The sequence below is a fragment of the Urocampus carinirostris genome, chromosome 3 (genome assembly GCF_059441175.1).
Source record: "Urocampus carinirostris isolate Australia breed hairy pipefish chromosome 3, RoL_Ucar_1.0, whole genome shotgun sequence".
Lineage (NCBI taxonomy): Eukaryota > Metazoa > Chordata > Actinopteri > Syngnathiformes > Syngnathidae > Urocampus > Urocampus carinirostris.
Genome location: NC_142351.1, coordinates 61,666,496 through 61,678,954, shown reverse-complemented (window position 1 = coordinate 61,678,954; position 12,459 = coordinate 61,666,496). Strand labels below are relative to the sequence as shown.

At 41.6% G+C, this 12,459-nt stretch overlaps 1 protein-coding gene across 1 annotated transcript; it reads left to right on the top strand.

Annotated features, from left to right (window-relative positions):
* The first annotated feature begins 2,788 nt into the window (after window positions 1–2,788).
* On the top strand, window positions 2,789–5,433 carry LOC148370351 (galactose-specific lectin nattectin-like). The gene is made up of 8 exons (XM_088330115.1): window positions 2,789–2,924; window positions 4,067–4,226; window positions 4,339–4,395; window positions 4,516–4,540; window positions 4,615–4,700; window positions 4,776–4,910; window positions 4,983–5,094; window positions 5,158–5,433. The coding sequence occupies exons 3-8, from the start codon at window positions 4,339–4,341 to the stop codon at window positions 5,223–5,225; spliced, it is 483 nt and encodes a 160-aa protein (XP_088186241.1). The 5' UTR covers window positions 2,789–2,924; window positions 4,067–4,226; the 3' UTR covers window positions 5,226–5,433.
* The last annotated feature ends 7,026 nt before the right edge of the window (window positions 5,434–12,459 follow it).

Sequence of the window (12,459 nt, the reverse complement as noted above, 5' to 3'; positions counted from 1 at the left end):
CTGAAATTGGGTAGGATTTATTTATTTGTTTTGTTTGCGTCTTTTATTACAGTTCAATGTTTCGTGATTTTTTTTTTTTGCTGGAATTTTAGAGGTGTTTGATATTTAAGAATGATGTCCCCCCCACGTCTCCTATTAATAAGGCAACTACATTTTTACACTGAAAAAATAAAAATAAAACATTTACGGATTTATTTATTTTTTGCTTTTTGAGTGTTATTACATTTTCAATTGTTTATATTTGTAACCCATTTCCCTCATAAAATGGGAAAAATACATGTTTATTGATTAGGCGGATAATGAAAGATAAAGATTTACTGTTCACTTAATAAGTAAAATTCTCCTTAAAATGGGCAAAATTGACTACAAACATCACCATAAAGACAATTAGGTTACTTCGGTAGTAGATCTATAAACCCAGCGTTGCAATTATGAGGATTTGTGATGGCGTTTCTCTTGACCTGGTAACGGATTGTGATTTGTATTTCGTATGAGTTTTCATTTTAAAATACTCTGCTTTCTTTGATACAATAGCCTAGCTCTCCATTAAATGTTTGTAAGTCAGTTTAATGTGAGTTAGAATTGTAGAATTGCTGGTCTACTAGTATTCCCAAGAGCCAAGAAGAGATCTGCTGGTTCGATAGCGTTCTCCATTCGGGCTCCGGTGCTGTGGAATGCTCTGTCACCTGAGATTCGATCTGCAACCTCAGTAGAACTGTTTAAATCTAGGCTTAAAACACACTTATATGATTTAGATTATGAATGACCTATATTTCATGTTGACAATATATGTGTATTGTTTGTTGTTGCAACATCGGTTGCAGCCTGGCCATCCTGGAAGGGGGATTACCTCATGTGCGGTCCCTTCTCAAGGTTTCTTCATTTTCCTTAAATTGAGGTTTTTGAATTTTTCCTTGCTCTCATGTTTTTTTTAGATCTGGGAATGGTGTGACAATAGTCTGTAGTTTGCAAGAATCTGTGGTCTGTGCAGCCCTTGTGATTAAGGGCTATACAAATGAACATGACATGACTTGATTAGACTTGTCTCTATTGACATTGATAGCAACGTAGTGATTTGTTTACATAGTTCGTTTTAAATGTTTGAATGTAAAAGCTATATTTAATATATATGCATATACATACATACACGGAGAGTACACCAAAATTTGTTTGTTTTAATATAATTAGCTTTAATAGTTCAAATAGTATTGTCTTCCATATCCAAGTCTAGTTCATATAGCCTTGTTAACATCTTTTGTCCTTTTTTGGGCTTGGGAAATCTGTCAGAATCTTAGTAAATAATGAAAACAAAACTAATATAAATATCAGATTTGACCTACCAAATCTCTTTCAGTTGGGTATATAACTCAAGTCATCATTTCAATCTCACCAAAACAACTCAGGGCCTTCTTTCCCTATCCTGGACCCCCTCACCGTCTGTATTTGCATTTTCTTTCAATTCCCTTCCATTTATCTCCTATGTTATCTATTCCATAAGCTCTTTACTGGTCACGACCTTGCTGAATGTAGACATGTACATCAGATTTGGCCTTGTGATTGTTTTACTCTTGGATCAAAGTAAAGTTAATTCCCAATTCTTTTTTTTAAAAATCACAAATTTCTATTTCTAGACTTTTGAAGTAATATCCACATTTTTGCATCCATCTCAGGTGGCGGCCATTTCGAAAGATTGATGATGGCCAATGGTGCTCTGCTTCAAGAAAGAGTTGAACTGTGATCGGTGTTAGCTGAACATCAATTTCATTATCCTTGAGGGATGACGATCAGCTCTAAAAATTGCCACCACAGAGAAGGACAAAAATGAGTATTTTGGGCCATTTTTGACATCTAAAAAGGATGTTTTTACACTTGTTCTGGCCTCTTCAATTTACAATTGGTAGAAACCATTTTGAGTTGCCTTTCATTTAATTTGGTTTTGCACCTATAGAAACGTGAGTTACTCATCACAGGATTAGTTCGTTTGAGCACCTCAAGAAGCAGCAACTATCAAAATAATAAGGATAAGGAATTTTGTCTCAGCGTATAAACAATGGAAATATAGGGGTTGGCTGATGTAAATATCCTTTAACCTGTTAATTTTTCAAAGCCTTGCCGGCGGGCCGTCTGACTCTATGAGGTCACCAGTCACTGGTCCTTTTGGAGTCTCCAAATGGCCCCTTCTGGAAAAACCTATACCCTTAGAAAAACGTGTGAAATACGAATGCTTAGTTTTTCATATGGTGATCAACTTTGACCTGGGAATAGGTAAGCCTTTATTCTATTGTCCCAACTGTTTTCCAGCTGAGATGTCAATGCTACACTTTTCCGCAGGAATGAGATTGGAAAAAAAAAAACAGGTGAGAATACAAACCTTCTATTTCTGTGTGTTCCAACTTAGATTATTCAATGCTAGTAGCACTTGCAGTGCTTTTATTTCAGTTGGGGACAAAACTTCAGAGAGACCAAAACTGTCCAAATTCGCTAAACGGTTCAAGAACAGTATTCGATTTACTTTGGGTACATCTTGGATCTGGATTTTAGGTGAATTTTACAGGATTATTAACAGGTTGAACACTTTCAAGACCAGCACTTCCCGTCTTTTGTTGAGCCAGGTCATGCAGACGAATCAGAATTGAAACGCAAAGTCATAGAATTGGCTGGTCTGGAACACTTGAAGTAAAGTAACAATAAGAAATATAAATTGTGGAGCCTAATTGGGCCCTTAATGAGCTTCACTCACAACAAGGAAGAGACTACGCCCCAACAGACACACCTGCTATGGGAGCATGATCAGTCGGTACATTTTCAGCTGAGGTTGAGTCAATTAGACAGGACAAGTGGCATACCTAGCAAATGAAGGTCTTTGACGTCACCGGAGATGCATCTTGGGTGTGACTCCAAAATGAAGCTCGTTACATTTCAAGGTGTGATGTTAGAGTATTTTAATAGCGCCCACCTACGATTGTCACTCCCTTGCGGGAATGTTTTAGGCGGCTCGCGACCTCAAACAGCACTTATGTGGTCAAAGTTGGCAGAAACTAGTCAGGAACATGCTCACTGGTCCCAGGAGCCTTTTTAGGGCGTGTCGGTTCTCCAACGCGATAATCAGCCCGAGCACGGCCAATTAATGCTATTACAGTAAAATGGCGTCAAATTTTAGCTCATGTTTGGGACTTAATTCAATTACTTAAATGTCACTGGTCACAGACATGCTGACCGGTCCTAGGGACCTCTTTTGGGCATGTCATTTCTCCAAGAATATAATTATTTTGAACCCATCCAATTAATTTCACCACAGCGTTAAATTTTAACTCATGGTTTGAACTCAACTTATTTACCAAAACGTTATGGGTCACGAACATGCTGATGGTTCCCAGAAATCACTTTTGGGCCCATCTTTTTTCCAAAACGATGCTCAGCCTTAGTCCAAAAAATGAATGATAACATAGCGACATGGCATCAAATTGCAGCGCATGGTTTGGACTCAACCTAATTGCCAAAACGTCATCGGTCAGGAACATGCTGATATGTCTCAGAAACCTCTGTCTGGCACGTTGTTATACAAAACAATATTACACCTGAGCCCGTCCAATTAACATTAACACAGCAACGCCGTGTCAGATTTTGGTGCGTGGTTTTGACTCAAATTATTTCCTCTAATGTCACTGGTCAAGAACATGCTGATGGTTTCAGTAACGCATTTTTGTTGTATTGGCTTGCCTTAAGGATAACAAGCCCGAGGCCGCCATGTAAATGTTTACAGAGCGGTGTGGCGTCAAACTTTAGACTCAACTCATCCATCAAAACAAAAAAGAACCTTTTCTCGTTCTCAACAACGCCGCCGTTCCTTTGTCTAAAGTTCCTGACTTTTGGGAGTGAGGAACTTTGGACAAGGGAATCTGCTAAGCCACCTACTCTGTCTCATACTTTTAAAAGACAACAGAGCCCACAATGTTGGGAATAAAATTTGATTATATAATGCATGGATAAATGTTTTTTCCAACAATATTCTGTGCATCCCTCCAAAGAGAACCATTCACAACAAAACAAACTATTCTGTTCTAAGTCAGTTTTTGAAGTCTCGAGGGCCGAGAACCCGTTGAACGCGTCACGTGAGTGGAGTGACACGCTCAACATTCTGAGTGTCGTCTCAACCCAGCGTATAAAAGGAGCGCCCCGTTCGCCACACTCGGAGTAGCTGTTCAACAAGCCTCACGACTACAAAGGTAACTCCAGGAAATTTAACAATTCCCTCGCAAGACTTAGCTGTCAATGTACAAAAACAAATTATCATAGTTAAGTACAATCAGAGCATATTTTTTGTCTTTCTCTGCGCAGATGGCACTTCGTACGTTGCTTCTCCTGTGTGGGCTCAGCGCACTGTTGGCTGGAGTCGTAAGTGAATACAATATTTGAGATTTAGAAAGGGAAAATTTTAGATTGTGTTAAGGTTGTCAGTTTGCTTGTGTCGTTCGTGATTGCCCTCTAACAGTGAGCTTGCTTTTCTTTCAACAGTTATCGGATGGGAAATTTGTCAGAGGTAACTTTGACTTTTGAATAATTCATGCCAGGAAAAGACTCTGTAACTTGATTTTCAAAAAAATTCCTTTGTAGTTCCTTCTTGTCCAAAGGGCTGGACTCGATTGAATAGCCGTTGCTTCAGAGTTGTGGGCTTCAACAGAACGTTTCAGGCCGCAGAAGTAAGAATCCAAATAACTGCGTGGATGATCTCAACCAATCTTCATGCTGAATTGCTTCATGCTCTATCCATATAGAATATTTGCATAGCTCTCGGTGGAAATCTAGCCTCCCTCCAGAACCAAATCGAGCATGTGGTGGTTCTGGCTTTGGTTGACTACGAGGCCGGACTCTCCCAAAGAGCCTGGATTGGTTACAACGACAGAACTACTGTAAGGCTTGAGTTTATGTAAAAATCCAAGCAAATATTGTTGAGACCTAACATAATCAAATGTGACTTCCAGGAGGGAACTTTCGTGTGGACCGATAGTTCAACTACTGGGTTTGATGCCTTCGAAGGAGCTGACCCAGTCACTCCCACTGATGACTGCGTCGTAACAAACGCCGGAACCAACAGTATGTTTTTACTTTATTGTTTTCTTTTACGTAAGGATGTGTTAACCGAGTGTGTTTTTTCAGCCAACTTCTGGGATGACGTGAACTGTTCCACACTTGTTCCATTTGTGTGTGAAACCGGCGTGATGTAAGACGTACAAACCAACACCACGTATTTCCCGACATCTTTTTCCATGGTCTTGATGTCTCATCGAACACTACACGACATCAGCGGTGTCTTTCTTTTTCTGGATTAATGTCTTCTACTTTTACACTTTTCGTTTGCGGTTGATTGCCAAAAGAGGAACCTGAATTTGAAACGCTGAACTTTTCTCAAATAAATGAAACAATCTATCCCTGCATCGACGTTTGTGTAATCTTTTTGTGTGTCATGACCAGTGTTGGGCACGTTGCTTCAAAAAGGAATTTGTAATAGTTACTCACTACTTCTTCCAAAAAGCAACTGAATTAGTAAGGGACCTATTTTGGTTACATTAAAAAGAAGCTGTATGCCAAAAAATTTGCAATTTTCTGAGAAGTGTTTCGAGTCAGTTGAATAGAGAAGAACAGGAGGTAGTTCTAACCTCACCAGCAACACGTTTATCCTTCACTTGAAGTGCAACAAAAATAAACAATAAATGATAGTATAAAATAACAATCACCAGCAAACAATATAAAGTAAGTTTAATACATTTAATCCAACCTAAATGGTCAGTTGTAGAGATGGGAATTTCGATTCTTTTTAGAGAACCAGCTTTTTCGGCATGGCTCATTATAAAGAGTCTGCTCTTTCGGCTCCCAAATGGCTTTTCAGGTTGTTTTTGACAATTAATCCATAATATTCATTCATTATCTGCACCGCTTATCCTCAGCAGGGTCGCGGGGTCCATATATTAGCATGTATTATTCATTATTGTGAATGACTTGAAAAGGGGAAAACTAAAGAAATATTAACACTCAAACTTTAACACTGAAAATCACAGGAAACATTAACATATTTATAAATCATCTGACAAAAAAATCAAATCCAAAACAATTTTAACCTTTTTCAAACTCAACAAAGTCAACAGCACAGAATCCCTGAAAAAAATGCATTTTGCAATTTATTATAAAAACAAAACAAAACATGGATTTATAGCACATTTTACACAACATACATCAATATGCAAAAACTCTTTGAATCGAAAAAGGGGACTTTTTTTACCTGGTTTTAATGTCAATTTGTTTTTGCTATTCACCCCTTCCTGTGGTGTGTCCCGAGCAAGTACAGCCTGTCGGCGCCCATCTCTCTTTAGGCAGCAAACTCTGATTATTCCAATTACAAAATATTTAATTTATTCTTCTTGAAAAATGGTATACCTAAAATAGGTATTCACCACATCTAGCAGACGTTAAATCGTTTCGCTCATCTTGGTAGTGTCATGATTACCTAAGTGGAGCCACCTGGGGTAATCATCTGGCGCGCTGGAGTGCGCCTTCTGATTGGGTTATGTTCGCTATTTAAGCATTCTACACCGAGACATGGGTGTCTGAGGATTACTCCTGTATTCGTAAGACACTCCCGATTACCTGCATTGTTGTTTACTTGATTCTGCCCGTCTGCCTTCGATCCGACTTGCTTCCGTCCACGCTACGATCTTCTCTTCAGTCCTGGTAAACTCGACCTGCCTTCGTCCCACGCTACGATTGATCACGTCTCCCGCTAACCCTTACGCTTCCCCAAATAAAGAATTGTACGAACGCTCTGGGGTCTCCTGCTCTGTTCTGGTCTTCCCTGACAGAATCCTCAGACCAGAATGGACCCCGCGTTCGTACAAGTGCCCCCTGACGACCATGAAAGTCAGAACCAGCAGCCCAATCCCCCTTTAGAAGGTGCAGTTCGGCAAGTAATTTCCGACGTGGCGGAATTGGCTAAGCAAGTGAGTCAGTTACGGCTCGAGTGGGATCTGTTAGGTCAGGACTGGTCCTATCTCTCCAAAGTAATAACCCATCAAGCCACTTCATCGGCGCCCAACACTGACCGGCCACCTTCGGCCTTTCCCAGTTCATTCAGCGCGGGATTCGCTGAGCCGCGAGTGGGCTCGCCAGAAAAGTTTGGGGGAGATCCCGCTCAGATCCGCCCATTCATAGTAAATTGTAGATTAATATTTGATCTCCAGCCCCGCAATTTTGCTACGGAAGCAGCTAAGGTAGCGTTTGCCATTAATCACCTCACGGGAAGAGCGCGTCTTTGGGGAACGGCCGCCTACGAGAGAGGTGCTACGGCGTGCAAGTCATTCAACCTCTTGGCTCAAGAGCTGATTAAGGTCTTTGACTCTGGTTCCTCATCGGTCGACGCGGCCCGCTCGATCATGAACATCCGCCAGGGGAGACGTTCCATTGCCGACTTTGCTGTCGACTTTCGTACGCTAGCAGCACAAAGTGAGTGGAATGAAGAGGCGCTGGTCGACGCCTACCTCCACAGTCTGTCCGGTTATCTCAAGGATGAATTAGTCTCCCACGCTCCTCCGGCAACACTTGACGAAGCTATTGACTTGACCGTCCGGATCGACCGTAGGGTTCAGGCGAGACGCCGAGAGAGGGAGGGTCCCAGCCAATCCGTCACCAGGCAAGTTCAAGAAGCTAATAATGTACCAAACCCCCGGGTTCTGTTCAGCCCCATCGTAGAAAGGATGGAGGTGGACCAGGTCCCGGTCATCCCCAACGAAGAAAGGATGGAGGTGGACCGGGTCTCTCTTTCCCCCGAGGAACGCTGGCGAAGATTTGTCAATCAATTATGTTTATACTGCGGTGGTAAGGGACATCGCGTGGCCACCTGTCCGGTAAAAGGCCAACGCTCGTCGGACGTAAGGGGCGTCCGATTGAACTCAGTCCTTGTATCTGCTCCCAAAGACGCTAGACCCGTTATCCAGGCTTCTCTCTTCCTCCCCGATTCTACGCAGACATTCCCAGCCCTGATTGACTCTGGCGCTGAGGTAAATATCCTTGATCTGTCCCTCGCACGCAAAATGGGAATACCTGTTAAACCCCTTCCTAATCCGATATCTGCTCGGGCTTTAGATGGTCACCTGTTAGGCACCGTGTCTCAAATAACTGAACCCATAGAATTACAGCTGTCTGGAAATCACCAAGAGAAGATCCGATTCCATTTACTCCACTCCCCGAGCCAACCCCTCATTTTGGGTCATCCATGGTTAGTCCAACACAACCCCCATTTCGACTGGCGCACTGGGTCAATACTGGAATGGGGCAGGGACTGTCACCAAACCTGTCTGCGAGCCGCTCCTTACCCAGGTCACTCCACTTCCATAAGAGCTTCACCCAATCTGTCCAAGGTCCCAGTTCGTTACAACCACCTACGGGAAGTCTTCAGTAAAGCTAAGGCCCCTTCCCTGTCACCCAATCGGCCTTATGACTGCGCAATGAGTCTCAGGCCTGCCTGTTCGACTCCCATGCCTGCCTGTTCGACTCCCATGCCTGCCTGTTCGACTCCCAAGCCTGCCTGCGACACTCCCATGCCTGCCTGCGACACTCCCAAGCCTGCCCGTCTGACTCCGACTCTCCGGCCTGCCACTCCGACTCCGCTGCCGGCCCTGATTCTGCCTGTTCTGATTCTGTCTTTTCTGCCTGTTTTGTTTGCCGGTTCGTATTCTGCTTGCCCTGTTTTTGCTGGTTCTGATTCTGCCTGTTCTGTCTCCGCCTCTCCTGTCTTGCCTGATCTGATTCTGCCTGTCCTGTCTGAATTGCCGGTCCTGATTCTTCCTGTTTGCCCTCCGGACCCACCCTCTGCCGCCCCTTCGGATGCTGAGGAGGGGGCTTCCTCCATTCGGAAGGATTCTGAGAGGTACTGTGCTGTTACATAGTTCCCCGATTACCTGTGTTTCCCTGTGACGTGTCTTGGGTTAAATTTATTATTTTTTTTTTCCTGGGGGCTTTCTGGAGCCATCCCTTGAGGGGGGGGGTTCTGTCATGATTACCTAAGTGGAGCCACCTGGGGTAATCATCTGGCGCGCTGGAGTGCGCCTTCTGATTGGGTTATGTTCGCTATTTAAGCATTCTACACCGACACATGGGTGTCTGAGGATTACTCCTGTATTCGTAAGACACTCCCGATTACCTGCATTGTTGTTTACTTGATTCTGCCCGTCTGCCTTCGATCCGACCTGCTTCCGTCCACGCTACGTTCTTCTCTTCAGTCCTGGTAAACTCGACCTGCCTTCGTCCCACGCTACGATTGATCAAGTCTCCCGCTAACCCTTACGCTTCCCCAAATAAAGAATTGTACGAACGCTCTGGGGTCTCCTGCTCTGTTCTGGTCTTCCCTGACAGGTAGTAAATATTTCTTAAAAAAAAGAAAAAAAAAAGTTTCCCCTTGCTAAATAGATGAATGTTCTTTTTATTGAGGAATATTTATCTTATTCTGTTAGAGAAAAATCAAAATACGGAAAAGAAAAAAACTTGTTGGGTTTTAACTACTGCAAATATTTATGCAAGTTTTGTTAGCCTTTTTAATGGTGTCTCACCTTGTGACAGCAATTAACTTTGAAACTTTTGTAACATGGAAAAGTCCATTACGTTTGAATTACTACACGTTTTTGCTACAAGTGACTAATTGATGGGGGGACATCTTTAGCTTGATTAGAAACTCCACACGTTTCCATAAGGTCCAGATTCTAGACAAAAAATACTGTCTTTCTAAATACGACCTGTCTCCAGCTACCAGTATGCTGATATAATGCCCCAGCAAAATATGCAAGATTTGGGAATTTTAATTTGAGTGAGCCAGGCATTAGAATAATAAGCACTGGAGATAAATTGTGGTGTTGCGACTTCGAACAAGGACATGATCCTTGCATTCTTTGTTAGCTTAGCGGGAGCACTAGTTTAGCGCACCTGCACTGGCTTTCGACCTGTTGCTTAGAACTTATTTCAGGTGTTTATCTTTGGAGTCTAATTCTGTGTTTCTCAACCTTCTTTGTCAAGGAACGTATCTGAGATTTACACCAAGATCATTGAGTGGCTCAATTTTCTTTACTGACATATTTAGGGTGAAAAGTGGGACTGTTCATCCTAACACAACGTTATGGAATTTGAGGAATTGAAGTATTACAGGCAACAGGGCCTTAAATGACAGAAATGAACTGTTTCCTTCAAAGTTGAGAATTTGTATGTGTGAACTTCTTTGTTTTCTGAGAAGCTATACACACATTTTCTCAAGACGCTGACGTCTAAATGTGAAGTAAAAGCCAATCATGCTGTAAGTGAGCGTCATTCATTGTCTTTATCCATCAGATAAGATCCAAAAGTAGCCTAATTATTTAGTAAATGACACGCCTTGGAACTTATGTAAGTTGGGTTGAAACTTTAGCGTAATGATTGCCAAACTAATTGAACGATTGCTGTTAAATAAAGGCCGAGACAAAAGATGGGAAAACTTTTCTGCATAATTTTCTGCTAGTCCTGTCTAATTATCCAATTAACTGTTAAGCATGCCTTTTTATAAAAATAAGATAAAGTCATTAAACAACAATTATTAATTCTTAGGATAATCTAAAAAGTGCCAGAGATTTTGTTTAAGTCTGTCACAAATTGCCCTCACCTATTGCTTCATTTGTTGAGGCAGTTAGTTTCTGTTCATTCAGAATCCTTCTCTTTTTTGACACACTAAGCTAAACCATGAGTGTCTAGAACAGGGGTCGGGAACCTTTCTGACCCACAAAGACGTGAAAGCAAAATATTTTGATTTCTTTTTTTGGGGGGAGAGAGCCACTCTATATGTCTTAAGACAAAATTCAATAAAACCGCACTCTCCAGACAAAAGCTTATTTTACCTGCGCATTTTATTTCACGTAACGTGTGATGACTTGATAGATATACAGTAATGCCAGAGCCTCCGTCCCACATTAAACTGCAGTCACCTAATATCGTTAAGGCTCAATTTGACCGTCATTGTTTTTCTCAAATAAAGAATTCTAAACATGGTGGAAACAGAGTTCATTTTAAAAATGATACACAATACTGCAAATGGAAGGGATAGCAACGTATTACCCTTTAGCACAGTGGGTAGGTTCGAGAGAGCTGAGCGTGCACCGACTGCATACCACTGCCCAGCCCCACTTCTCATCAATGACTTGTTGGCGTTTGGGGTATTTGCAGTTTGTTCTGTGGGTTTTCAAAACAAGTATCGCCACAGGGAACATAGGTTGTTTAATGAGCAACAATTTAAAATATTTATAGCGACGCACAGCTGAAACAATGTCTGTTGGTGTGACACCTTGACTGCAAACTGTCGTTGTGACTGTGCCCTTTATAAACTGGACAGAACCACTGATCATTGTTGCAACACCTCGGTATTGCACGTCCAGAACCAGCTTCACAAGTACCTAAGCCAAGCAATTTGGTAATATTGACTGGAGTAAAATTGTAGCTAGAAAAACTCATGAAAAGAGCCATATGTTCCTGACCCCTGATCTAGAAATGACGTTAGATAGATGTGCTCTTCATAGGTTCAAAGGGAGACTTTTTCCAAAACAGATTGGCTAGGTGGAGTTGTCATTTAATTTTATGACACGGACGAAGGTAGGAATGAACTGAGGAAAAAGAAGAACTGAAGAAGTAAGGTAGATTGGGACTGAAGAATGAAGGAAAGAAACATTGAAGGAAGGAAGGAAGGTGGGAAGGAAGGAAAGAAGGAGGGAAGGAAGGAAGGAAGGAAGGAAGGAAGGAAGGAAGAAGCAAAGGAAGGAAAATAAAGTAAAAAGGGAAGAAAGGAAACAATTACACTGCTGATCACTGTAAGACATCACAGATACTTGACAACGTTTTTTCGTGAATAATTAATCAAACAAGAAAACAAATAGAATGATTTTGAAACATTTCCTGATTGAAAAATGTTGTTTTAGAGTAAAGACAAAAGTGAAGAGGGAGAAATGCAATATTGCCGTAAACTTTGACTTCAATTGCACATCACTTAGACTAAAGGTTACCCAAAAAAAAACCTTGCAATTACCCTGTCAGCAACTGGTATGCACCTAGTCAAGTTTTCAATTACATACATCTTGCATGCTCCATTACATCTATGATCTAGCACTACTTTGGTGTGGGTGTCATGTGAACCAGTCTCACTTCTTCATTACTAACTCATTCCGGGCTATAACGTATAGATACGTTCTCAGAAGTTTTGGCCCCTAGTGCCAAAACGTAAAAATATGTTTTGTTTTGTTTTATCTAATATGAAAAATATCATAAAGGATTTGGCGCAGCCTATCATTAAAAATCAAGCCTCTTGGAATTATTTTAGCATAATAAATCACCATTAGATTGCAGGAGTGGCTTTGATCAGATCTTTAGCCACACTAAAGATCGAGGGAGCACCAATTACCTAGT